The sequence below is a fragment of the Daldinia childiae genome (assembly GCF_008694065.1).
Source record: "Daldinia childiae strain JS-1345 chromosome Unknown Scaffold5, whole genome shotgun sequence".
Classification (NCBI taxonomy): Eukaryota; Fungi; Ascomycota; class Sordariomycetes; order Xylariales; family Hypoxylaceae; genus Daldinia; species Daldinia childiae.
This window is the reverse complement of record NW_022984646.1, coordinates 456,352-484,120: the sequence shown is the minus strand read 5'-3', so window position 1 is coordinate 484,120 and position 27,769 is coordinate 456,352. Positions and strand designations below refer to the sequence as shown.

General features: G+C 46.1%; 7 protein-coding genes across 7 annotated transcripts; 2 read left to right on the top strand and 5 right to left on the bottom strand.

Annotated features, from left to right (window-relative positions):
- Positions 1–2,542: 2,542 nt before the first annotated feature.
- On the bottom strand, positions 2,543–3,934 carry GL218_05291 (uncharacterized protein; the record flags this gene model as incomplete). Its single annotated transcript, XM_033581942.1, has 1 exon — positions 2,543–3,934. One exon carries the CDS (start codon positions 3,932–3,934, stop codon positions 2,543–2,545), a length of 1,392 nt encoding a protein of 463 aa, XP_033434800.1.
- A 2,243-nt stretch (positions 3,935–6,177) lies between these two features.
- GL218_05290 (putative fha domain protein) lies at positions 6,178–8,834 on the top strand (the record flags this gene model as incomplete). Its single annotated transcript, XM_033581941.1, has 7 exons — positions 6,178–6,217; positions 6,291–6,514; positions 6,585–6,793; positions 6,845–7,494; positions 7,555–7,647; positions 7,703–8,064; positions 8,193–8,834. 7 exons carry the CDS (start codon positions 6,178–6,180, stop codon positions 8,832–8,834), a joined length of 2,220 nt encoding a protein of 739 aa, XP_033434799.1.
- Positions 8,835–15,608: 6,774 nt separating this feature from the next.
- On the top strand, positions 15,609–16,891 carry GL218_05289 (WD repeat-containing protein wat1; the record flags this gene model as incomplete). Its single annotated transcript, XM_033581940.1, has 4 exons — positions 15,609–15,630; positions 15,690–15,711; positions 15,818–16,313; positions 16,388–16,891. The coding sequence occupies 4 exons, from the start codon at positions 15,609–15,611 to the stop codon at positions 16,889–16,891; spliced, it is 1,044 nt and encodes a 347-aa protein (XP_033434393.1).
- A 744-nt stretch (positions 16,892–17,635) lies between these two features.
- On the bottom strand, positions 17,636–19,729 carry GL218_05288 (N-terminal kinase-like protein; the record flags this gene model as incomplete). Its single annotated transcript, XM_033581939.1, has 1 exon — positions 17,636–19,729. The coding sequence occupies one exon, from the start codon at positions 19,727–19,729 to the stop codon at positions 17,636–17,638; it is 2,094 nt and encodes a 697-aa protein (XP_033434394.1).
- Positions 19,730–20,250: 521 nt separating this feature from the next.
- Positions 20,251–21,818, bottom strand: GL218_05287 (Bifunctional solanapyrone synthase; the record flags this gene model as incomplete). Its single annotated transcript, XM_033581938.1, has 2 exons — positions 20,251–21,269; positions 21,323–21,818. 2 exons carry the CDS (start codon positions 21,816–21,818, stop codon positions 20,251–20,253), a joined length of 1,515 nt encoding a protein of 504 aa, XP_033434387.1.
- Positions 21,819–23,315: 1,497 nt separating this feature from the next.
- On the bottom strand, positions 23,316–24,566 carry GL218_05286 (Homoserine kinase; the record flags this gene model as incomplete). Its single annotated transcript, XM_033581937.1, has 3 exons — positions 23,316–23,657; positions 23,717–24,015; positions 24,143–24,566. 3 exons carry the CDS (start codon positions 24,564–24,566, stop codon positions 23,316–23,318), a joined length of 1,065 nt encoding a protein of 354 aa, XP_033434388.1.
- Positions 24,567–25,327: 761 nt separating this feature from the next.
- Positions 25,328–26,913, bottom strand: GL218_05285 (Ferric/cupric reductase transmembrane component 7; the record flags this gene model as incomplete). Its single annotated transcript, XM_033581936.1, has 3 exons — positions 25,328–25,446; positions 25,505–26,534; positions 26,608–26,913. 3 exons carry the CDS (start codon positions 26,911–26,913, stop codon positions 25,328–25,330), a joined length of 1,455 nt encoding a protein of 484 aa, XP_033434385.1.
- Between the last annotated feature and the right edge of the window lie 856 nt (positions 26,914–27,769).

Sequence of the window (27,769 nt, the reverse complement as noted above, 5' to 3'; positions counted from 1 at the left end):
GGTAGAGGGTTACGAGTCGTAAGGTGGAGGGAGAAATGGGTGATAATAGGCTTATGAGGCTTTGTTATTATTCAAGAAAAAAAAAAAGACCTGGCAAGTAGGAGTGGTTGAATAATAGTGGACTAGAGCTTGAGGAGGGGGGCTCTGCTAGGGAAACTTGCTGGGGTGGGAGTTTGATGCGTTGGCTTTGCTTGAAGAGACTGACCAATAAAATTATAGAAGACGGGTAAGAGACGGGGTCATGATAGAAGCTGACAGGCACGGTCCGGCTACATAGTACAAATGACATGGGATGACAAGGGAGGTCGGGGGCGGAACTGCCCTAACAGATTTTAAAAGCCTTTACTGCTTAGGTCTCCTTCCCCTCAGCCCCTCTAACATAGAGGAAGGCGACATGTGAGGTAGGTATGTACCTCCTCCTTCTAAACACCGATTTACACCTGCAATCTTCCGTCAAATGATATTAACATATTAACATTATTCGTCCGTTGTAATTAATCACATCAAGGTTTAATACGACCTTCTACTTTTTGTTCACCAAGATCCAATTCAACCAATATTAGTTAAAGAAATAGTATCATATCTCTTTATCTTATCTAGGTAGGTATATAATTTCATATTGATGAAACAGCTCAACCGATGGCGCTTGATTTTCTTAGTATCTTCATCGGAATATCCACTTATCAATAATAAGAGGTTGGTATATTTAACTAACCATCTACCAGCGACACGGTTCCGTTTGTAGCCCAATTTATTATTTCCTTCTTCTACATTATTATTTACATCCGTCGACTCAAGCAGTTTAGTGAAGTCCAATGGAACGGAAATGGTCCCGCAAAGTGGCTCTTGCGCCCCTTTGGCCGGGTGACGATCTGGTTTTACTGCGGCACGATGATGTGCACTCCACCTTGGATCCGGTTCCGCCTGGACCACAACTTGGTCAACACCCTCGGCACATTGGGTCTTAATCATATCCACTATGCCTGATTAGTGGTAAATCGAGTTACTAAAAAGTATGCAAATTCGGTTCATCAAGCTGCTAAAAACTGGCGCTCCATGGTTCATCCTTGTTTTTTTTTCCCGGTATGGGATGATGATCACATCGTGCTTCGCAGTGCTCCTACATACAGAGAGCCCTACATATGTTGAATACTCACCGACTTATTTTCTGATTTTATATCTCAATCCCACGTTTAGCTCACCACTACTAAGCCGAAAAAGGACCTTACAGAGCTGTACTAGGAGCCGCTCTACCTATTAGGATAGATAATGTGTAGACCTAGACTTGAAGCTACCTAATCACAATAAGATGCATAATCACGTTGCCATCCGATCTGCGTCCAGAGGCATGTAATACTACTTGAGTTTTCGGTACCTATAATCGTGCATATCCTGGGGGTCTACGGGACTGCCTTGCATCTGTTCCGTCTCCGCCGTGCGGAATAATTCATGTATAAACCCCAGTGGTTCGGAATAAGGCAATGAGGAATGAAGAAATGAGGCAGCTATTTCATTCAAGTTCAATATAATTACGGTAATCTAAACCTTGAACAGCGGGATTCAACATCGCCACACCCATTCTACCACTCTGATATACATACGTCTATACGGTATAAACCGATAGTTGTGGCGAATAAGTGCGTATCTTCTCTCTCTAAGCCTGGGTTCTTACTATTGCCGTATATAGGATAATAGATGATTGGCAACCTCTCGGACTACACCGTTACTGGCTTACGCCTCCAGGGTTCAAATGCGCAATCCAAAGCCACATTTTCTCGCCGTATTACTTTAAGTGGTTGCATTAAGCAAACATGTTATACATAGTACTTTAAGAAGTAGGCATACACGTACGTACAACTAGAACGAGTTAGGTATGATGACTCTTGAACCATTTGTACCACCCACCCAACCATCTTACCGAAGCGTCTTACGATATGCACGTAGCCTTTCACTTCGCTATGCAAGGAACGACGTTCAGGTAGAAGATTCAGGTAGAAGATGATATTATATTGATCAAGATATATAAAGTGAAAATAAAATAATTTTTATAGGGGTAAGCCCGTCTCGTTCAAATATTCCCGCGCCCCTGCGTCATCCCGGTTTCTCGCCCGGATTGTGCATGTAATAGAACAATCAATTTGAGGGCTACATTTCGAGACATTATCGAGGCTGAACTTTGGCTGGCTCATCTCATACGTATGGTAATACGGAAAATGCGGGTAACCGCGTGCGTGTCACCGAGGTCTCCTGTTTAGGTATTCCGGAAGTTGGGCAGGTCTACGTATGTACATGATTGTGAACAACATGAACAATATAGGGAATGTAGAACGAAAGTCTAGATAAATACCTATAAATGCGATAGTAACGATATTACTAGAGAGCATAGAACTAGTATCTAATAACCAACACAAGTAGAAGAATATCCATAAAATTTGAATGGTCGAACAGAAAGAAAACGAATGGTGTGAGAGTATTACGTTGGTGAAAAGTCTAAGTCTTCCCGCGAAGAGAAATGATCCTTCCGCCGGATGTCTTATAATGCTTAATCAGAAACATTCTTCGCGGCTTTCTTCCCGTGGCCTAACTTCAATGCTGATTTTGACGGAGATATCCTGTCCTTTGGTGGTGATGACAGGTACTCAGTCTTAGCGCCGCTCAGCAAATCTCTTACCACCGAGTTATTCAGGTAATGGCTGGCGAGACCACCCCCAAGAACTGACTTGAGCATTTCTAACCGAGCCGACAAAGACCAACTATCGATGGTGATGGTGATGTTCTGGATTCGGAATTTTTGCCGATAACCGTACTCCCGATAGTCGTCATTGAAGTCTGCCCGGTTACCTCCCGTGTGAGGGTTGCTTGCAAAGCGACGCGCAGTCGAGTATCCCGGGCCCTTGCCGTGCTCAAGGGAGGTCACGATACTGTTAAAACTGTTGTGAAGCTGTCTTCTATCCCTCTTAGATATAGCCTTGGAGGACTCTCGAGTGAGAGCATTCAATCGCCGAAGGAGTCCATCCTGATCAAAGCGCAAGTTCCAGGTCTCGCCGCTCTCTTCCTCATATTCACGCGCAGCCTCCATAAGAAAAGCAATATTCGACCCAGCAGCGACTTGAACATCTACGTCGCTGCTCTCGAGCTGTTCTGTAAAGGCTTCTAGAGCCTGCATACTTTGCTCTTCGAGATCGTCAAGGCCGCTGGCAACAAATCCCCACGTATTCAGTGCTGCGGCAACAACTGGTCCATTATCACCAGCTTCCACAATGTGACCATCACTTTCAATAATCTCAATAAGAAACTCTAAAAGTTCTTCGGCAGCAGTTACTGATCCTCCGCCGCACATTGTAGAGATGCCCATTGCCTTAATAGCAGCTACTTTAATCAACTCATCATCGTCGTCATAATTTGTATCCTGAGAGACACTCTTCAACGTTGGGAAGACACGATCATGAATGCTTTCGTCCCCAGTCGTAAGGATGGTTATCATAAGAGCTCTTAGTGCCCACAACACTCCATGGGGAGTTCTGCGGCCACGTATAGTCTTTAATAACATAGGAATAAGCTCATTCATCTGCGCATCGATTTCCTCGGTACTGGGATGATGTCGAATTAGTTCGGTATATGCAGTTAACTTTTCCTCTCGATCTTGGCCACCGTCACGCTTCTGATCTAGCAAATCCACGATGCGATTGTGTAAGATTTCCCCCGGCGGCGTCGAGCCCAATTCCTCGCCATCCTCCGAGTTTATAATAGAACTAGCTAGGCTCTCATTATATTCATTATCGCTTGAATCTTCCTCCTCTGACGCATGACGACTCGCAGCTCGTGAGGCAGCGCGCGAACTAGCTGGCGAAGCCTGTGCTGATTGTTGTCGCGAGCGCGCCTTTCTAGAGACAGTCTTGCCGCTCTCAAAAATCTTCTTGCGCAAATCATGCATTTCGGTGGTGTGCTCGGCGAATATGTTGTGCTAATATGGTAATGCCGTTGCGGGTGGGTAGGTTGCTTATAAATATAGAGCAATAGAGCTCGCTCGTATCAAGTCTTAAATCCTCTTGTATGCGAACGATGAAACGATGGGTTTGTTTTCGACTTGAATTCCATGAGGATGGTTTAAGACCCGCTACTGTGTGTGACGTGTAGGCTTTCCGGAAGGCCTTTGTGTAGATAGTCGCGAAAAGGTTTGTAAGATTATGTTCTGGTAGCTTGGTGCAACCGAGAAACAATAAAGGACGATATAATAAATAACGTTACGGAAATGGGGCGGTGAATTAAAGGATTTCACCGGCGCACCAGGGTTTTGAACAAAATGACAAAAATATGTGTAGGTGTTTAAACGAATCAGTGGCGAAGTGGATGGAAAAGGAAAAGAAAAATCGAAATTCTTATTTAAGCAGACACAAGAGTTCTACACAGTAGAAAGCGCGCGTCATCAGGAAAGCAATGGCTCTAAAACCCCAAGATACAACTCGTCATATGAACAGTCGACAGTCGCGGGATCTTAATGTTCCCCAGCCTAATTAATCTACCGCCACTAAGGACATACCTATTATGAAGTAACGATAGGTACTCTTTTGACATTTAGTGGGACTTCTTCTATAAAATAAAGCATGTATACTTCTGCGCTACTCGCGTTGGCACGTGTCTATTCAATTAACCTAGAGCAAGGGTATTTCGGGATACTTCGGACAGTGTTAGAACCGGGCAGCTTGAACCTGTTTCTATTAGAAAGCATCCACGGAAGCGTCAAATATGTATAATAAATTCATGGGTAGTAGCGCTAGACATTCATCGACATCTTAGCCGGGCGATAATGGCTAAGTCTAAGTCTAAGTCTAATAAAAGGGAAGGGTTGAACTAATTGTAGATAGTTTCAAACCCTTAGGTACTTGGTGCCTTAATTAAGGTATGTACATAGTAGAAGTCGGATGTTTGCTCTGTTGTAATTCTATTGTATGAGGTACCTGTTCAAGCCGCGCACCAAACTCAGCCTACCTGAGATAGCATACGATCTGTCAGTATGTGACGATATGCATGCACTTTCTAATACCTTAGGTATCTTAGCTCAACCCCGCCATCCCACTAATGTTAGTCCATCGGCCCCACTAGCTCAGCTCATAATCCTTGCAATCTCAATTATACGTCAGACAAGGGCTTTCATACACAATCGAGGGGTACCTTTCGCATTATATGTTGTTTGAGTTAGGCATTGTGCGTAGTTGTTAGGGAAGCGAATATAATATGTAAAGGAGTAAAAAAATAGTAATAGTTAACTATATCGTGCTTTTATGAAGTTGAAGGCAATGTGAAGAACCTCAGCCTTAATTCGTGTATTACAGTGTTAGATCGAGGGTGGGGGAGACATACATAGCTGATAAGACTTATCAGGCTTACCGTGCTATTAGGCAGCCAGAGCCCCGCTCCAACTTGTCCGTGAAGCCCATGTAGGCTACATGTATTAACTTAGGTACATCAGACCTAGCTCCTCCTCCGTAGGTATATCAATGTCGACCATAGGTATCTCTCCAGATAAGCTATATTTACTTGGTCAAGAATATAATAATCGCAAGAGGAACTGAAACAGTAACCTAATATTCCAATATATTACCTAATTACATTAGAGGTAACTATTTATATTCTATATAGTGAGTTCAGGTATTTTATAGGATTTTTCGACTTCCGTTTTAAAGTTTATAGTGCTTGCTTATTACTTGCCCCGCCTAACCGCACCTACCTACCCATAGTCATTTCCCAAAGTCACTCCTGAGTATTTAATATAGAAACTACCAACCAAGTGTTACCTTTTGCACTTTCCACCTTGTATATGTACCAAATAGGCACCAAGTAGGCCAAGGTTCGTTCGCTGTTCAACACATCGCACCGACACACCATTCTGACACACTTCCCCCTCCTACTCGCTCTTCTTATCATCTCCCATTCCATCCACTACTACTCTCGCTGCAGCTCTCAAAGCAACTACCCGACATCAGATTCCGCCATTTCGGTTCGTCTACTTATTAGTAAAATAGTCTCTTCTAATAAGCTCTTTTATTAACGAACTTATCATTTATCTTCGTTAGGGTTGTAACAATTCCCATCGCATTCCTGAAAGCCTCGGGTATCATTTTGATACTCAAGGTTTGAGGATAAATATTCTGCTGCTGAATAGTAAGTCTGAGCAAAATGGCGGCTACGGGCCATTTCAGTCGAAACGACGATGAAGGTAAGACGGGAACCCGCAGCCCAAACTCCAAAATCACCGAGCGTATTCTTGATTGACATATTTGTCTAAATAGTCATTATTGTCACACTGGTCTGTCGACCTCATGACTCTCAAATATCCGCCTTCCCCAAACGTCAATTTATCCTCAGCAACGAGAACCCGTCTATCCGAATCGGCCGAGCATCTAAGGTTCCTACAAAGGGTTTTGTTGCCTCTATAGATAACGCATGGTTTGATAGTCCTGTCATGTCGCGGAATCACGCAGAACTCGTCCTCGACCTTGACAGCATCCCTAAGGTAAGCTTACTCGAGCAGCCTCTCCAGCAAACTTGCCCTTTGCGTTGCCCGCGCTAATTGTATTATCAAGTCTGTGGTCATCAAAGATATCGGATCACTTCACGGCACTTTCCATATACCCCACGACGGAGTTGGGAAGGAGATGAGGCTCGAACAACAGCGGCCTGTTAGGCTGTCAAACGGCGACTCCCTCCGTTTTGGAACCGACATCTTCAGAGCCAAGGAAACATTCCCGCCGTATTCTGTCGAGTTTTATATGGTAGGACAAGAACATGAGCCGTAAGTTGACCATTGCATTGGCTCTTGCTTAATACTAACTCCCTCGTATAGGTGTAGTCAGGATGTACCGACTACCAATCAATCTCCCAACCGAACCTTTACTATTCCAGATGACGATCTCGATGATGAAGACGATGACGATGAAAGCGTAGTCGAGACATGTATGCCGCCCTCGCGGAATACCAACATTCAACGTGGCCTATCTATTGATCTTACCCAAGATGAAGACGACTCGGATGAGGACCAGCACGTTGCTTCCAACGCCACGGCCCCGAATCACTTTAACTCGGATGTTATCGATCTAACATCGGAGCCTGATGAACATTCGGACCATGAAATCCATGATAGATGTCCTAGCCACTCTTCCGCATCTGCCACAATAGATGTACCATCGATCCCGGCACTAGTAACTGCGTTTGCTTCTTATAACCATGAGTTGCTAGCAGGTATGGAGCAGTCTGAGAAACATACGGCTCTTGATGTTGAACCCGATGCATCCTCCGAACATGATTATAGCTTCCCACACGACGAGGACATGGGTAGCGAGGATATCCATTTGACTGATTCCGAAGATGGCTCAATTCTTATCAGAGGGGACGACATGAGTAGCATGGACGAAGATTCCGACGATGACGACTCGCCTGCTTCTATGTTTAACGATGACGTGGTCCGATCTGATAGCTGGGGGAGTGATAACGAAAGTAAGTCAATATTCTTTCGTTATATATTTCCGAATAAATTCACTGACGTTTCCTGCTCAGGTATCTTGCCATACTCAGAGTCTGATGATGATAGTTCCTCATCAGACGATGAGATGATGGATCCATTATCCAACTCGAGCTCACGAGCGCCTAGTTCGTCTCCCTTCTCATCACCTAACCCACCTCTTCCGAACGGGTTAAAACTCAGATACCTTTGCCGAGTCGACCAATACAGAGGACGTCTTTGTGGCTCCGTTCTTATTTACCACCTCTACGCAACAAGGGGCATCGGTTGTCCAACCGAGAGAACCAAGTCCATCTGATGCTGCTATGTTCAAGAGCCATCCCGTGCTTGACAGAACTGCAAGCATTTCTAGGGCACAAGCTTTGGGAGAGAAATCGGGCAAGCACGCATTTTTCGCGGCTAGGGAGAGTAACCGAATGAATTTGGACTGGAATTCTCCGCCGCCTGTGTCTGCTATCCGAGAAACCTTGGCCGCCGATGCTGATACTGATCAGCATATTACCGATGTGGAATCCGATCATGCCTCTCACACAGCTTTACCAGTGGTTCGAGTTGATGATGGACAAAAGAGTTCAACTGGGGGGGCTGCCGACGTCAACAATGCCCCGAACCCAACCCCAACGGCCCCACGACCATCCTCAGTGAAGAGCCGATTCCGGATCCCACATGGCAGCCATGGTCAGTATCTGGGGAGCGATTCCTCAACCATCCTCGAATTGAGGAGCTCCCTTCAAATCCCGAACGGCCTCAGAGTCCTGATTTCGATATGACCAGCGCATATACTTTTCAACTAAGCAAGATTGCCAGTGAGACCAGCGCTGCTAGTCTTGCAAGTAAGCCCAGGCGCGTCGAGATTCAAGATCTACTTACGCAGGAACCAAACGGGGATAACAATACAAATGATGACCCCATTACTCCGCACATTTTCAGCACAGCATCCTCTGCCCCACTGCCAACTAGTGAATGCGTACCGGAACCTAACCTGAAGCGTTCCTTTGATGATGCCTTTAGCAATGATGAAGATGTAATTGGATTGAATGAAGAATGTATCTCTCGGGAGGACGACAAATCTAAGTCCATGTCGTCAAACAGGCGAACTCGGAATGACGAAGTGACCAACGTTGAGTCAAATGAGGCTACTGCCCCCGAGACCCCTGAACAAGACAGCATCGAAGCTCAACCCGCTATTATTCCCGCGCGCCGAGACAACGTCCAGCCGTCGAAACGACGCCGCTTTGCCCAGGCAGCGGCCTATGTTGCTCTTGGCGGTGCAGCTGCATTCACTTACATGGTCTCTACCGCGCCCGTCCTCTAAACATATTAGGCAATGGTAATTTATCGTCTATGTCCGTGCATATTTTTCACTCTAGGAATTCCCATGGGCGACACCTTACGAAGTTTAAGTTGCGGCTGAGAGTTACAAGTATTCTCAGTCCTAAATATGTTGTGAAAGGTGTAGATGAGACCGGAAGCGGCGTTGCGGTTCTTTGTTTAGGTGGATTAAGCTTAGCACATCTCGTTGCATTTATATGGTTGTTCGCAAAGGGCGAGTCGGGAGATGCCAAGGGAAGGTGATTCGAATAGCACATTGGCTGCCCGAGGTTAAGGATAGGCTACGGTTTGGCTTGGCGTCATTTCTTTGTTTAGCTATTACGGTGGACTCTCGCTCAGTTTCACTGAACGTCGGCATGTGTAAACTAGCAGCAATACGTCTTGATTTCAATAATCCGTCTTGGGCATTCGTATGAATTTATTAATGACTACTTTCATTTTAATATGTTTAACGTGGCTGCTAATTTAAGCTCCATGCTGGCTTTTCCAGGATTTTCTGTTAGATTTATATTAAGGATAATGAATGCTAGTAGTACTGGCTTGATGTGTGTGAGATGCAATTGCTGCTACCTTGCAGCTACCTGTACTACGTACGTGAGTTATAGTGCCCTATTTCTAATCTTTCCTCGTATTAGGTTCTGTCTTATATTCTCTATCCCCAACCCAGGAGACCACCGAGTTCCACCGTCCATATACCCTAGTTCTATGACGGAAAATACAAGTATGACAAATCCGAGTAGCGGAATTGACAGCGCAAAGTATACCCAAAACTGTGAGCTCCCTGGAAGGTAACTAATATATGGGGTTGTTTTCAAGTTAGCTACTAAAACTTACTTTTTAAAGTTCCACGGTTTCTCTATAGGAGTGGTGATGTGTCCGAAGTGGATGATAGGATGATATTACTTACTGTTAAATGTTAGTGACGGCTGTAAAATATGTACTAAGAGTAAAGAGCTAGCGAATCAAACCGGGAAACTTTATACATACCGAATCTGCCATGCTGAATATAGAAGCTGAGAATGATAAGGGGAGGAATATGATACCCAGGACCGTAAGCCTTAACACTTCTACTTTCACGACCTGCTCGCTCTGCCTCCTGAAGCGATAGTTTCCTGTCCTAACAGAAACGCGGTTGCCTGCAAGACTAGCTAAGGTATTAATAGCACTGCCTAACTCGTTTACACGCTTCTCGATTTGACGGTAGCGATGTAATAGGTGCTGGAAATCTGCGGTGCTGTCAGTCCAGCTCTCAGTGCGGCTGGTATCGGGGGACCGCGTAAGTTGAACACCAAGCTGTAACATAGTTCCTTCTAGATCATCTTGGTACTCGGCAACCCGACGCTTCCATGACTGGACATCGCTCCAGAGTTCTTCGGCTGTAGCGACACCGAAAGGTGTTAAATCACGTCTCCTTGACAGATGCCATAATACGACTTCAGTGTTAGACTGTAGGAACTCGGCCAACTTGAGAAAGTGGCTGGCGATAATCTTCTCGACGAAGATACGTAGAGATTTAGGATGACTGAGGTCTAATGTATCGGAGTGCTTTTGTAAATAGAATAATAAATCTTCTACTAATGAGGATCTAGGAGGACCGGACCGTGCCTTCATTTGATTTGATAGTGGCACGAAATCCATATATCCAGAGTTAAAATCACTCGTCATAACATCAAATCCCGATCGCCCGGTATGATCTGTGAGGATCCGGCGGATAGGGGGATCACATATAATAAGACCTGGCATCATCAGTAACATAAATTCTATCAAGGCCCTTCATTCACATAGAAAGACTTGAGTGATGGGAAAACACGTACATTTCCAGCCACCGGAGTCTGTCGTTCTACTCCAAAATGTACACTTACGCCTACTAACGCCGACTTTCGACATCTCGCCCATAAGCCTTGTCATAGCGATATGTCTCCCGGATGTGTCGCAGAGGCAGCGGAAACCGACTGGCCGCTGCGATAGGACTAGCGGCTCATGATATTTGAGCGAGACATGATCTCTCCCGCAGATTGCGGATGGTAAGAATGGAAGACCTCCATTTTCCCCAGTTTGCCGGTCGCCAAGAGGTGCTAACCTCTCGTGGTCTGCGAATAGAGAAGGATGGAGCTGAAAGTGGTCACCGAGAACGTGGACAAAATCCCTGGAGAGCCCTTCGAGTAGGTATACGGATCGCGACGAATGACTGGCTAATGCTGCATCCTGCTTGAGGCTAGTAGCAAGGGTAGACGCGTTGGTATACTCGGTGGGAAGACTAACGGACCCATCCGGGCCGAACTGAAGTGCAAGCACCCGGACCTTGGCCCGACACCACGGCTTCCAAACTTTTGCTGGCGGCGGTGGTTTGTTTATGATGGACCTTCTTATCCGCGGGTCGCTTGCGCATAGTGATTTGATTAACTCTTCATAGCTTCTGCTGTCATATTGGCGTAGGAACCCGCATATCTTCTTGGTTGAAATATGAGCTAACAATATCGGAAACCGAGGAGGTAGCTGATCGAGGAACAACAGTCGGTTCAACAAGGGTCCAGCATTGCGATAAGGCCAGACTGTTGGCACTAACAATTATAAAATATATGTGGGCTAATAACACTATTATCAATCACGAACAAGGATTCAAACTAGGAATATATCCCTTTGCTTGTTTATTCCTTGCATGTAAAGAGTGCTGCAAAGGTTACCAACAAGCTCAGAAGCCTATTAAAACATAATACCATCAGTATGATCTTCTCATAGTTATCACTTCATATCACCCATAAGCAATGTGTTGATTGAGCCCCTGAGATAGGGTACCACTTAGAGAAAAGTGGGACCAAATTATCCCTCACTATGTAAATGAGAATTAGTGAGCATGAAGTCACCGTTACGTTGATCACATGCGAAATTAATATTTAATTGTTACCTCAATAAGTCTTTACACGTGCTAGAATTCTTTAAACTTATATTCACATATACCATAGTTGAATAATCTCGTTGACATGCCGCCCATATCAAACCGGCCGGGTAGTGGGGCTACGCCGGCGCCGGTGAGAAACACTGGGTAGACTAGCCGCGGAGAGCCGCTTAGCTTGTCTCCGGATGTACATGACCCAATATTTGGCATATCCTAGATCTATAGAGTTAACTTTATATTATAGCTTATGTAACTGAGGAATGGTCCTCAAACCTTAGAGGGTTGCTAGACCCCACCTGTCTCTTTCTTAAAGGAGGTCGGTGTAGTGGAAACACAAGTCGCATGATGCATTAAGTAGGCGCCGCTTACTGATATTGTCTCATTGTCGAATCGGCTCGTGGAGATAGATAGCACTACATGTATATTTCTATAGAATATGTCTCTAGTTCATTATTTCTTAATACGATGCTTGTAGTTAGTCTTAGTGATAGGTAAGTATACGAGTTTTGTATTAACATATTTATGGGTACCTCGTGCTACGGATCGTGAATTTAAACGAAAGATCATGTGTGTACAAGGTAACACGAGCTAAGCAACAACAACCTATGGGGAGAATATTGATGATGGATTGAGGCCGAGAGGTTAGCCGGGGGGGTGAAACCATTGTCAGATCATCAATGTGTATTGTGTTACATATATTTTTATTATAACTCATCTGTATATTAATATTTCAATTGAAACTTTCTCATTATAAGCTTCTATATATGGTTACTCCACGTTGAACTCAGTGCCGGTAAACACTTTAAGCAATCTCTACAACTTATCTCGTAGCACATAACCACCTTCGTAGCATTTGATGTAAAATCTATTAACCAAAAACAATACCTCTTTCATTTAATTTTTGTATTGTAATACTAAGGGTAGTACACGTTGTGGGATCGTGTGTTGATGTAGGATTCTAGCAAGGAAGAAAGGGCCAAGAGCCAGGATAGGATCCGATATACGGAAGCGGGTGTAAACAATCCTGATCTGGGGACTACATTCATCATGATAAGACCTCCGACACCTGTGCGGATAGCCGGGGATGCTCCAAGTCTCGAATCACGAGAGATACGGTACGTTCCGAGTATATATGCTTCTGCGTTAGTCACTACTAGTTCCGAAGTCACGAACGAGTGATATTGAATGGGCTTGAGATAGATCAGCGGTAAGAGTTGCAACGAATTCTGACTCGGGGAATTTCTAGCCTTAGAAGAAATTAATCTGTGACGGGTAACTGCAGATGTACTATGCTGGATAAGCTAATAAGAGATAGGGCTCGGGATAATATCTAGCGAAGTACGAGCATATGACAGGTATATGATGGCATTATATATGAGAAGGACAAGCTCACAGACTTGAAGAAACACAATAGGAGACTTTCTGTAGATTTTGGTAATATATCTAACAACTTGACGATTAAAAGCATCTAGAAGTGTCAATAGAAGACTAGGGTATATTGTAGGGCCACCGGATGCACGCTGCAGTGTTATATGAATGCGATAAGATCGCGTCTAGGGTTCGATCAAATCATCGGACGAATACTACTATTTTTGGCATAACCTAGTTGATCGACGTCACAGCTACATTAGCGGATCGGGATATCCGACACGTCATTTTGAAATATACTGTATGCAAGATAAGTCCCATAAGAGCGCGGGCCGAGATCTACCTCGCTATAACCTGCACACCCGAGGAAACCCGGCACGACATATCTACGTAGATATCACGTCAAAATGTAGTCGTCTTCGGAGAATCGGCAATACTCATAAACTACAATTTCCGGGGTCTCGGAAGTACAAGCCTCATCAGTAAAATACGTGGCTATCCCAGGTTTGCGGGGAGAACAAGTTGTCAGCTGTGGCCCGGATACCCGCAGGTATAGAATGCTACATCGGATCAGTGGACTGTCGGCTTGTATGTCAGGGTAAATTACGAGGTATTTACCTAATCTGAAACAACGTTTGGTAGAGTTCGATGAATTCCGATGGTCTGGATTCTTAACAGTAACAAGCGGGAAGGGGGTTGAGGTATGACAGCGGAAGCTTCTATTAATTCACTAGTAAGAGCCAGGCAGTAGGCAAAGAATATTCCACGTATGGTTAAGAAAAGAGACTCTCGATTCGCTGATATTAGAAATCTTGTGTCACTATCGGGCCTTAAAGTTATAACACAGAGAGTATTACAAGCCTAAACAGTTGAGTGCTCCAAGAGAGAAACTGTCATATGATTGGAGATTTAATAGATAAGAGGATCTAATACTAGGACTTCTTTCATTTATTGTTTCTCAAGGACAGCCGGGTAGAGCCATGGCTATGTCCTATTATCGGATTTTTTCCTACCCGATGCTCTTAGGGCAAGTTTCAAGGCGCCATCCGGTAGGACCAGTGACATTCAATGAGGCGGTGAGCCTCGAGGCTTGGAAGTTCTGTACCCATAGCCAAGCTTTCGGATCTTATAATGGCGTAATGGTGGCTTTTAAGATGTTCATAAATCTTGCCAGAGACACCCTCCACGTCCTCGAGGAAAAGGGGTCAACGATAATCCACTCAAAAGCATACACACAAGAATACCATAGCTTACACATAACTCATAAGTCAAAATAATTAGACAATGGCACAGAAAGCGGATACCACATACGGATACTATACTGGCGCATACTCTTTCGACGAGGACCGAGCTATATACGGCCTCGGGCCGAACCGTGACATGCCTTCCCTCTGTCCTAACTGCAAAGGCAACCCAAGAGAGTACGTAAAGCTTACTACTATAGAAGGAAATTGAAAGAAGGTTTAACTTATTGATATAGTCGAATCAATTGTGCTCACTGCGGCGCCACTGGGATGCTAGGTGTTCCAGGCATCAGCGCAGCTGGCGGCCAGCGAGACAGAAACCACACGACCTCATCTGGAGGGTCTAGTTCAGGACGCGGGAGCTCTAGAGGAGGATCTTCTATATGCCGGGACTCTAAGAGATAGACGTACCAGCGCGAGAACTATAGAAGGACTCAATGTCACACTGCCCTACCGTTATCTCCATCGCTGGAAAATCGGCTGTATCTGTTTCTATAAGCTGGAGAGGCACCTGGAGTCCTCCCTGCTTTAGCTAGTATATGGTTTAGAGAGGAATAGTTCTGTCTGTTTTCAAGATGCTATTTGAGGTCTAATCAAGGAGATATAAGGATGGAATAGGTTTCCATATCCAAGACTGAGAATACTTTCATACTATCTCAAAAATCTATGCTATTTTCTTTCTTATTTTAAGCTTATTATACTGTAGAACTGGTTCCTAAGAGAAAGCCAACTTTATCCAATACTTTCTTTGGGTATGCTAATGAATATGGTCAAAATTCTTTGACCATCCAATGGGTATCACTATGAATTTTGAGACTGACATTGAATTAACGTGGTTATTTTGATTCACTGTCTGTGAATTGACATCATGGATTGATCGACGGTCGGCTTTTGAAGAAGTCAATAGGCCCATGAATCTAATGAATTAGGTAGGCAACATTACTGTCGGGTAGATTCTCAAGGAATTCATGACCCTTCATGACCCCTATTCCATTAGTGGTACTTTGTGACTACCTCTGTTATTGCATAATTCAGTTCGCGTTAATTATTTTATGTCCCGAAGCTACATATCTTATCGATAAAGCTAATAATGCCTTCAGCATTGACATCAGCTTCTTTCCGCGAACTTATCGTAACCTTTTACACCTGATTCGATAGCAACTTGGAATAACATATTTTATTCTCCAATCTTGTTAATCCCTCACCCTCAGCTGGCCTATCGCTTTGATGGGCCACTGCTGACGCCGTAATGTCTGTTATTCTTTGTACCGGTAGGCCCAATTCCCACCCCACCGCCACTGTTCTGCAACTCACCTGTCGATTAATATAGCTGGGTACGATCACACAATTAGGTATGCGCTTACGGCTCGGCCCGGTTATCAAGATCGAGATCGAGATCCTAATCCTAATCCTATAATTGCATTGATAACTAACTAGCTGTTTTCAAAAAACATAAAGGTTCTGGGAGGCGTTATCAGGAATCTGCTCGCGAACAATTCAACATCCGGACTCGCAGGTAAATCGACTATGCATCTCGCCGGACAAGCGGTTCCTGGCAGCGGCCGGTCACCATACGGTTAAGCTCTACGATATCAAGTCGACGAATCCGAACCCCTTACTTACCTTCGAAGGCCACACGGGAAACGTGACGGGAGTCGCGTTCCACTGCGAGGGGAAATGGATGGTGACGAGTTCTGAAGATGGCAGCGTCAAGATATGGGAGACGCGCTCCGGCACTATCCAGCGTAGCTATAACCATGGTTCTGCAGTAAACGATGTCGTTATACACCCTAATCAGGGCGAGATCATAAGCTGCGATCGGAGCGGAAGCGTCAGGGTCTGGGATCTTGCTGAGAATAACTGCTCTCATCAGCTCATTCCCGAGGAAGATGTCTCCGTCTCTAGTGTTACTGTCGCGAGTGACGGTTCTCTCCTCTGCGCTGCTAACAATGCTGTATGTTACTCTGCTTCTTTACCCCATGTACTCCTACCTCATACCCTCTCATACTAACAAACACCATCACTTAGGGCAATGTCTTCGTCTGGCAACTAATCCAAACCTACGAACGTACAAATCTCCTCCCCGTAACGCACTTCTCCGCGCACAAAGAGTACATCACGCGAATCCTGCTCTCCCCCGATGTCAAGAAGCTCGCGACCTGCTCGGCGGACCACACGGCCAAGATCTGGGAAGTCACCAACGTGACAGGAACCCCATCCGACGAGTCCTCTTCGTCATCCCTATCTAACGCCCCCGCTAACGGCATCAACGGCCACGACAAGCCTAAAGCCGGCGGAGACGTCGCGAGCGGAGAGCCTAGACCTTATCCCCTAGAGGCGACGCTGACAGGCCACCAGCGCTGGGTCTGGGACTGCGCGTTCAGCGCTGATTCGGCATACCTAGTTACGGCGTGCTCGGACCACTATGCGCGGCTGTGGGAGCTGCATAGTCAACAGGTTATTCGCCAGTACAACGGCCACCACCGCGGCGCGGTCTGCGTTGCTCTTAACGATTACTCCGAGGCGCGGTGATTGATAAGTCTGACGAAGGGGAGGACGTGCTTCATAGGCGTACAAATGCCGAATAGATAGATAGATACATGAAGACGAGGTGGAGGTGGTTCTTGGCATGAGCCTGCTTTTCTATATACCTAGGTAGGTACCTATCCTCTGGCGTTGGAGTTTTACACGGGGCTCCTACGGTTGGTTTTGTTATGCAGCTTTATTTTGACTTTTATTCGTGTCTATTTCGTACGGTAAAACCCTGTTCTGTGACTTGTTCTAGATATCAGCGAAATGTTCTGCATGGTTCACTTTAAAGATATTTATTATGTTTATATCGCCACTCTTTGGTATTAGAGCTTAGATTCAGCAACAACACCTCGATGCCCAGTATGCTAGAAAGCAATCAACCCTCGGATATCTAAGTCCGAGCCTATAACCCGTACACCAAAACGCCTTGCGATGTCCTCGCTCTTCCATCTCAACCAAACATTGCTTTTCCTTATCTACATCCCAACCAAACGCTACCACCCATCTCCCCATCCGTCATCGTCACCTGTTTCCTTTGGTTTCGTGTCAATCTTCTTTGCCACCACCTTCGCCGCTGGCTTGGATGTGAGCGGCTTCTTAGCGGCGGGGGTGGTGGTAGATGCTTTGCCGTTTGTCTTAGTGAGACCTTTTGGAAGGGGCTTGCTCCCGCCACTAGGACCACTCTTCTTGGCTTGTGCTGCTAACCATCCTGCAAAGTCGGGCTCTGGGCCATCATCAAATGGCTTAGGTGATGCCGTCGGCTCTTTCTTCCGCGGCCTTCGTCGGCTCGCTGGACGCATCGTAGAACGCATTGCCGTCATCATCCATGTCGCCCATGTCACCCCAAGCGTCGCCTGCGTCATCTTCTACTGGATCGGGATCTTTGAAATAAGCCTCGGCCGCAGAAGTAGATGAGTTTCGTGACAGAGGGGGGCGGGGCGATGGGGACTTAACAGCCTGGCGGTGGAGCGCAGAAGCTGAGGATGTCGTTGGCGGGACATGTCTATTGGGGTCGAGGTCGGGGGATACAACCGGACGACGCGAGGTTGTTGGATTTATTTCACCTGAGGCGGCTGATAACTTATTAGTAAAGGAAGAAATGGCCCATCCGGCCCAAGAAGATGCCTCGTTCGGCTGCGGTGTACTCATTCGCGGACCGGCACCTTCGGTTGACTGAGGCGGCGGTTGGACTGTATCAGGCATACCGTCTGCAGCCTTGCGAACCCTCTGTAAGTAAATGTCCAATGTCTTGTTGGCTTGATCTCGGACAAGCTTTTCCTTATCGAGTAAGGATGGGCATATGGCAGGTAAAAGTCGTACTGCGCAGTCCTCTTCGGTGAAATATTCGCCTGTGGCTGCAAGTGCTAGGAGTGCGGCATTTCGAGCATGTACAAAGGGGTCTCGAAGTGATCGAGTAAACGCAGCGAGTAGAACCTTAGTTCGTGATGAAGCCCCAAGATTCTTAGCAATCTTTCCTAAGCAGATTGTGGTGTTTGTTCGAATACCAGGCTGCTCATCGTTAGCCGTCTTGGCGAGTTGTTTTAGCAATTCGCCGTTGATCGTCCGGTCTGATAGCTTGGAGATGACGACGAGAACGGATTTTAGTGTTTGCTCTCGAACCACGGGTGCTACATCCGCGAAGCCAGATACCATGTTTGGGAAAATCTTATCATTGACCACCTTTTGAGATAGTCTGTCAATCATAACCGGTAGATTATCCAAGAGACAAACTCGTATGGCCCTATCGGGATTGCCAAATAGTCTGACAACAACTGGTTGAACTCGAGACTCAAAATCCTCATTTGATAGCTTTGTAGATATTTTCATAACAACACCGAATGCTTTTGGTCCGCCTCCGCCGAATTCAACTGACTTCAGTAGTTCAGGTAATACCTTCATCTTAAAGAACTCCTCAGGAAAATCGTCTGTAAGTTGGTCGAGATCATCTAAGAATTGTTCCTTCTCGGTTTCAGATTTGACTCCGAGATTATCTATTCCATCGGTCAACTTTATTAAAGGCGAGTCAAAGAAACCGCCAGATCGACGTCCTTGCTCTAAGAATGCTCCTACTGTAATTCTGGCCTTGGGGTTCGCATTGACAAGTCTCTTGTAGCCTGTATGCATACTGGGCGGAATACTCTTAGTCTGTCCTGCTTGATCAGCACCCATGAAATCCCCATTGAACACCTCAAATATAGTAGTCCCAAAGTTGTAAGCATCGACAGCTGAATGTGGACTTTTCTTGAGCGCATCCCAACCCGAGCGCGCGAGCTCTGGTGGCGTGTATCTTGCAGCATCCGGTACCAGACTTCCGTATGTGTATACTACCGCATCGTCATCCTTTACATTACTTAATACTTCAAACCCGCCTAATTTCCATTCGCCGCTCTCCGATGTGTATATCGACGCGACCCGGAGGCTGCCGTGGACGGAGGAGCCCTCGTCGTTAATGAACTTAATGGTGCGCGCAATGCTGTACAACCCCCATTTAATAGTCTCGGGACTCAAGCTCTTTCTCTTGACATGCCACCTTAGAGGTACTACCCTCTCGGTTGCGATATATATGTATGAATCTGTCTCAACGGTGTCTAGGACCTTAATAACACCTGGATGTCGCATCGTGCGCAGTTTCTTGACGGCATTCTTCGCAAGGGGGAGTCGCGCTTTGTTCGAGGGTATATCGAAAGCAAATATGCTACAATTGGATCCATCGGCTCGTCTCGTACCATTATAAAGTGTCCAGATAGAAGCGTCTATATCAACTTTGTCGCCAAAGGAGTAGGGGAAGGGCGGCCCCTGAGAGATGGCGGACGCGACCGCGGATTTGAGGAAATCCATAGTACTATTTGATTTATTTCATGCAAAGACGGGGAAAGTAGTAGGCCAATAAGACAGCTAAGGAAAAAGGTAACGCGGCTGTATATCACAGTTTACATGGGTCGTGAATCTAGAATGTGCAAATAAATGTGCAAATACCCAGGTAGTTTGTAAATACATGGAAATGCATGTTAACAATGGATATTTTCCAGGTAAAGTTACTTTGGTAAAGTTATTTTTGTAAAGTGTCCCCTATCTCGATGATGGATGGCGCGCTTAGTGGGTCTGTAGGTGGCCCCGCACTAATCCTGACCTAGTCTAGCTTAACAGCCGCTATCGCGTCAGGGGTTTGTTCAACTTGACTTTACGTGAAATCGTAAGACGAAAAAAGAACTCCACTTATCATCACTAAAGGAACATCACTATGCAGCAATTCATACTGGTACAAGAACAGATATTTGTGATTGATTTGATTTGACTTGATTTGATTTAATTATTATATTTCTAATTCATAAGAATTGTTTATCAATTAATTATTATCCTTATTGCTTCGAGGTTATCTTGAATCCTCCTGTCCTCTCATTCCAGAAACCGTCTGGGTCAACTTGAGATTGGACAGTCTGAGCTAGCTGCAACTTTTCAGGTCTCAACCTGCCAAAGTAATCCTGTGGATAGAAACAGTCGTTCATAAAGAGCGGGAGATACACATCAGATGGAAGCAGGCCACCTTTCTGGTATCCCGTAACAATACTCTGGAAACCACCATATGTAGCGCGCATCGCTATGTCAACCTGATCATAATCCGACTTGGAGTAGAAGCTATAGTCAAGCTCGACAATGAGACGGTCGTGGTCATCATCTAAATCTAACATATCTCCACCCTTGGACTTGGCTATCGTTGCTACTCCTCTTGGCATGGGTTGGAGGGCGATACTGGCAATGAGTCCTGGAATAAATTTGGTCGTGTCGCTGACCTTCACCCAATGGTCATAGATGGCTTGCATGACCTCGGGACCGTCTTCCTTGCTAGGCAATGGAATAGTTTCTGTTCCGATGGTATAGACACTGCCCTTTAGGACGGACCAGTTGTTTCCGCTGAGGAGATCAGCATACCTTTGTGTTTTGCAGGTGTTGATGTTAGGCCCGATAGCGAGGAAGCTATCGAATACGCCTTGCGGCGGCTCAGGTCCGTTGTAGTAAAGGAACAAGATCCAGATATCGAGTAATGTGGTCAACGTTCTTTCAGCCGTTACGATTATGCCAGCCTTCTTATCGGGATAGTTTTCGGTAAAATTACGAACCGCCGCTAGGATAGCGGCGGTATTCTCGGGCGTGGCATCGAATTCAAGGTTACCACCCCATATATCGCCCTGAGGATATGCTTGAAGTAGATACGACGTCACAATACCGAAGTTATTCCCGCCGCCTTTGAGAGCCATCCAGAGGTCGGGATGATTAGTCTCGCTAACAGTGACGATTGACGAATTTGCTAGTACCACAGTATATTCGAGGACCGAGTTAGCAGCCCAACCATATTCTGTACTCATGAAGCTCAATCCGTCTAGACTCGGTTAGTATTCTAGTTGCAGAAAAAGGGGCTTCAGCCACTCTTACTCCCTAGCAGATAACCTCCAACCCCAACATTTCCGATACGGCCACCGACTACAGTATAGCCTGTGGCGTCCAGTTGTTTGCCAACTTCATCCCATCGGTTACCAGGGCCAACTCTGACGGTCTCGGAGTCAGCGTTGAAGATGACCTCGTTAAGCCTCTTAGTCGAAATGAGTGGTCCTCCGTCAACACTGGCAAAGTAATTATTCGGATTGTGTCCTCCCGATTTGACGGCGAAGGTCTCGTTGTTTTTCTGAAGAATTGACACAATAGCAGCGACTTCCTCCGATGTTTCCGGCTCGAGGATGCATGTTGGTTTAAGGTCGCCGGAAAACGTGGACCAGTAATGACTCTGCTCCTTGTTGTAGTCCAGCGTTAACGACTTGAGCATTGTGATGGAGGTTTGGGCTTCGACCGTCTGGCAAGTGTCTTGGGCAGCAACGGACGTTGCAAGGGCAACAGCCCATATCATGAATCTATTTAGAGTCATGTATGCCATGTTGGACCCTGTTTCCACCGCGTAGTTATTTGAAAGTGTCAAGATTTGCCGGAGGCGTGCAAGTGCGATACGTGGATACGAACGAGACTCCTCGCAACAGCTAAGACTTATCGCTACATGCAGGAACTACGCGACATTTATCTACAGTTCCTGCCGGCATCCTTACCCCTATAAATTCTACAGACTATATTAGACTATATTACATTCTGAAGGGTATAGTATGTTTGCGTATGACAGTCACAAAATTACAAGCAACGCATAGTTGCAGGACAACAGCCAATCTCGCTATCTGCGCCTATGCTCAGCTGGCCTCTGCTACGCTATTTCGAAATAACATCCGAATACGATAACTATGTTTTGAATATGGTCCCGCACACCCTAGATAGGGGCAACTATGACATTTGAGGGGCTTCCCTCGGCACTGGGTGGATACATCGTGTGGGGGGAGGGATGTATGCATGTGAAGTGATGACAGACCAAGATTCGGGAACAACCCCGTTGTAGTCCCGGCGTTGATGGATCTCGTTTTCGCTCGGAGACGTCGGGGTTATTCCTATATGTAATAGGTATCCGCTCGGGTCGCTAGGATATTTCCAGCTAACGAGCTGACTTCCAGAATAGTCAGGACAGGGGGGCTGATCACTATTTTCTGCAGATGCGTGAATTCAGGGCTGCATTTAAAATCCTTCATTCCCCCAGTCGCCGTACGTCAGCTGTTGCTACACCCCGTCAGCCTGATGGAAATTGCACCACATTTTTTAACTTGGGCGCAGAATAAAAGTCCAATCGGAAGTTACCGTCATGTTTAATAAAAAGATGCTATTTTCACATGATGGATTTTGACTGCTGTGCGCGGCCAAACTACTACAAAATAAGGAATCTACCTCCTTTGCAGCAGAACCACTTCTCGTGATCGAGGCAGATACGGGAAAGGCGGCATAACCGCATGTTACATCGAGCAAGCCTGCCGTCACCAGAAGCTTGGAAATGGATACTAGAATCAACTAAGAATTTGTTTGACCTGGTTCCCTGAGCTCTGCAGCACGATGAGATTGCATAATGGTACCTATCTCGGTAGGTATGTACAGATTGGAGTACCAATCCGTAGCGTGCTATTGGATGCTCATATCATTGGAGCGCTACAAGATATTCGCTTACTATTCTAACGGACGTGATGTAGGCATTTCAAGATTCCATATCCCACCTCACAATGAAAGCCCTCGGAAGCTAATAAAAAAGACCAGCACTTATACAATTTATACAACAGCAACAACCGTACTCATCGGCGAAACTAAGTTGTCTATTTTTAGCCGCACTCTCTATCCAGAGGCCCAAGATCTCCTAACCCGCCGCTAGTCTTTTGGCTAAAATAAGCTTAATCCGGGGAAGTTTCCCAAGATCCGAAGTCGACCTCAGCCGTTCGTTGGTCTATACGGAACTATGACATGTAGTCACACGGGTATTAATTTAAAGCTCACGTGCTCATCAGCTTGACCCTCATGCGCGGATAACCTTAGTACCCTCGGCTGGCTCCAGGATTAGCCATTGGCAGTCAATGTTTTCCTTCGCAAACCTGCTTATAATCTTCTCGGCGATCTGCTCGAAGTTGCTAGTAGCTAACGCTAGGATTGTAGGTCCGGCGCCCGATAAGCAAACTCCTAACAACCCCTCCTGAGTGCTTGGTGACATGGACTCGACGATCTCACCTAAGCCGGGGATCAATGTCTGTCTGTACTGCTGGTGCAACTTGTCTTGCATGGCAAGATAGATGAGATCCGGGTCCGGAGGCGATTGTCCTAACGCAACAGGTAGCAACGCTATTCGCTGCAGGTTGAAGGTCTAAAGCGTGATCAGTATGTTTATGGGGTGAGTGTCTTAGACAAAGACTTATGACTTACAACATCCTGTCGTGGGTACTCTTTCGGAAGTACCTCTCGTGCCTTGGCTGTAGGGACCTGGAAATTGGGCACAATGGCGACAGCCTTGATCTCTTTGGACCAGGGGAACTTGATATGATGGCCAATACCGTGCGGTGGTTCAGGCGGTCGCTCACCCGTGTCAAGACCACCCGCTGGTGCAGGAAGTACTTCACTAAGTGGGATCTCGACACGCGCAACATCCTCGGGCGTCAACGGTTTTAGGTACGTCCCCACAAATCCGCCAAACAAAGCAGCGCCCACGTTGTCAGGATGACGCTCTAGAGAGACAAAGGAGGTTAGCTTCCTGCATACTATAACATTCAACAGCAACTTGAAAAAGAAGAAAATTCAGACAGAAGATTGACACCTGAGAACGTCAGGCGTTAAAAGAAAGGCGAATTATACCAATCATGAGACAGAAGTCAAAAAGCCGATCATTGGTTAGATGATGCAGGCCTCCAACTTCCTTGCCCAGCATTACGCCGGCAACAACGGCGGCACCAGAGGAGCCAAGACCACGGCCCAATGGGATGGGGTTAACGATGTGCACGTGAGTCTCAACAGGGAATGCTCGTTGGTCATGGCACCGCAGAACATACAGCGCAACCCGAGTGATTAGGTTTGCAGACGGATCTAGTGGTACATCATCTGAATCTTCGCCTTGACCTTCATACGTGATACGACAGTTAAGAGGCTCTTGAGACGAAGATTTGGTGCGATCGATGGTGACGCGCAGCTCAAGATAGATAGACAGGGCCAGGCCGATGACATCGAAACCGGGTCCAATGTTGGCCGACGAGCACGGCGTCCGAATTGTGAAAGATTCCATACTCGTTCCGTTTAAAAAAAGAGGATCTACGTAGGGGTATGAATTCGGGGTGCCGAGACGACGATTTATTCGGCGGACCTTTGACACAAAATGTCCGTGACCTAAAATTAGAGTCGTCCGATTAAGTGAAAGGGGACTTTGAAAAATAAAAGATTATAAAAGTCAATTAGGTAAGTAGGAAGCAGGTAAGCTATCTGGAAATATTCAATGTTATTTCATATAACTAATCTATTATCCCATAAGAAACTAAACTCAATGAGTCTGGTCTCGAAATCTTATTGCTGACCGAGTTGGAAATTTTCAACTTTGTGCTAAAGATCAGCCCCGATGACGGAGCTTGTGGTAGCGTAACCCGGAAGTGGTCCGGCTGACACAGGGCAGGGCGATTTCTATGTAAAGGTGCAATTCCGCGATGGATCTACCTACCCATCATACTATCGCGGGGTAGCTGCCCTAAATGAGGCGGCTTGAAGGTTGTGATTGGCCGATATTTGAACAATGATGGTACCTTAGGTACCTTAACCAGGTATGTACCCCCTATTTATGTACTACACTACCTCTTACCTCTTACCTCTTACAGGTATAGATTTATACTTTAGATCGTTCATTCACTTCCATTTATTCCCATTTTTATCCAACGCATGGTTTTGAATAACTATCTCGTGTCGCATACGAAGCATGACTAAATTATATAACAGTAACCCAATGCCAAGGGGTTAAAAACAAGGAACTCTAAAACCGACCTGCATCTACTTCTCAACTTACCAACCGAAAGACTCAGTGTGCAACGTGATGATCTTGGCATCTCCAGCAAGGACCTTCTTCTGAGCAGCTGACGCCGCATTTGCTAAATCCGTCCTTAAACTCTCTGGTCCGCAACCTAGAGTTGTCCGCATCAGTGTATATCTTAACAAATCATCATTGAGAGTGAGACTTACCAAGAATAAACGACCGCTGCGCCGTGATTAAAGTCGGAAGCAGAGTAGGTAGGTAGGGACGTTGGTTATGCACTTGTCCTAGCTTCGGGACTATCGTCGTTGTACTCTTCTCGTTCGGCTTGCTACTGATTACTCCATTATCGGAGTTTTTATCGGATTCTATGCTTGACACCGCCGCTGTACTCGAATCTGTCACGAAAAAGTCCACTTGGATCAGATCCGGATGAGCAGCGATGAGTGGCTCTAATTCTTCCGTTATCCACTGTATTTGGCTGGCGTATCGAACCATCCACGCAAGGTGGATATTCTTGGTCACTGAAGTACCTTCAGTGATGCGCCTAGCCGCATATTGAATCCATGGAAGGCATGCGGAAATCCCACTTCCTCCAGCAACGAAAATTAGCGATTCGTACAACGCGGGCACATCCTCAATAAGTCCGCCATACGGACCATCAATATGGATAGAAATAGAAGGACTGCGGTTTTCCGCGTCATCATGGTTTGTGGCGGATTTAAGTAAATCAAGAGTCAGTCCATGATGCGCACGGACGTAAAAGATCATGTCTTGGGTTTCTGAATCTACTCTCACTCCTGAAGTACGAACTTTAGGTAAGTTTGCAATTGTGAAAGGGTGGTTCTGTAGCAACGATATGTGAGGCACTCGCAGCCAGCAGTGTTGACCAGGCCGCCATTGGAAGTCCAGGGGCGCAAGGACAGTCACCTTCGTCATGCCGCCTGGTAATTCTTCCAGCTTCGCCGAGAACCCTTGGAACCAGTTTCGGAAAATGCTGAATGTCTGCCACTTGTAGAAGAGGCGCACTAAACATGAAGCGAGCCAGATTGCAAGCGTCGAGTACAAATACACCCACGAGTCCTTCTCCTGCTTCGAATGCCAGAAGAGCAGACCGAGATACACTATGTACATGGGTATGTGCAGTCGGTAGAATAAGTTGTAGAACCGATGGCGAATCCACGGAATGGATAACACGACAATGCCTACAAGTATACCCAGTGGTGGAGTTCCTGTATACTGTTCGGGATTTTGTGTCAGTCTTCACAGCATGCATACGGCAAAGAATCCGAAGGGGCGGGAAATCACATACCTCCATGCCACCAGGTTTGTAATACTGTTTCTGGAGGGCCGCAGGCCCACCCTCTCTCAGGGGTTGGACAATGAAGGGCACTGTATGAACAATGCTCAGGAACAAGCACATATACGATACCCAACGGTGGAAAATATTCAGCTTCTCATGGCTAATGCCGGTAAGTATCGTGATAAAGTTGACCTTGCCAGCAAGGGCAACAATGATGGGTGTCAAAGCCTGCGCCATTAACCCAGTTCGGACAGCTAAAGGAGGAGAGCCATAGCCTCGTCGGCCTCGATAGTAAGGGTGAACCAAGAAAGTCATTAGGAGGAGAACAGCGATGTCACGGCAATGAATACAAACGCTCCGAGGGAAGGGAATCCGAAATAATCTGCCACACGGCCTTTGAGGTGTCGATAGTTGACCGCGCGGAAGAGAGCAAGTACTTTATGAGTTGGCGTTAACCTTTCAAACCCGGGAACCCCTTGCCGAGCCCTACGGTTCCGGTTCAGACGATAGGCATAGACGAACATAGCAACGCCAATCGCCGCTAGGTAATACCAAGTCGTATAGTGTCCATACTCATACTGGTGATCGTACGACACCGCTGCCTGCGAAGCTTTGTGGGCAGTCGCGAAAGCATCGCAAGCATCGCTATTACACCGCGGGTCCGAAAGAGGAAGGCTAGTGATATTCTCCGAGGTAGAGCTATCGCCCATAGGCATAGACATCGACCTTGCCGTCATCTTGGTAAACCTTCCGGAGGCAAATGAGCCTACAATAGTGATGATGGAGGATAAAATAAAAGTTCGCTGCGATAATACGCTGCGCCTTCTGTGACGACTAGTTCATTTTGTATTTGGTTTTGGTTGCTAATACATGCGGAATCATTTGAGCTGGTATGGTGCCGGTTAATTAAGGCAAAATGTCTGTGAGCAAGTATTGGGAACCCAATTACCGTACGGCCAAACTATTCGTAACACACTACGACGCTATACTAAATTAGGAGAGATGGAAGAAAACAGCACAGGATTTTTAACGACGTTAAACTCGAGTTACCATATGTCAAAATGTGGAGAGTAGTGTCTTGTTAAACTCGGACTTGACTTACACTGGTGACGGTATGGCGCTTACCGTTACGCATACGAATATGCGGGATGGCGTTTAGAGTCTTATACAA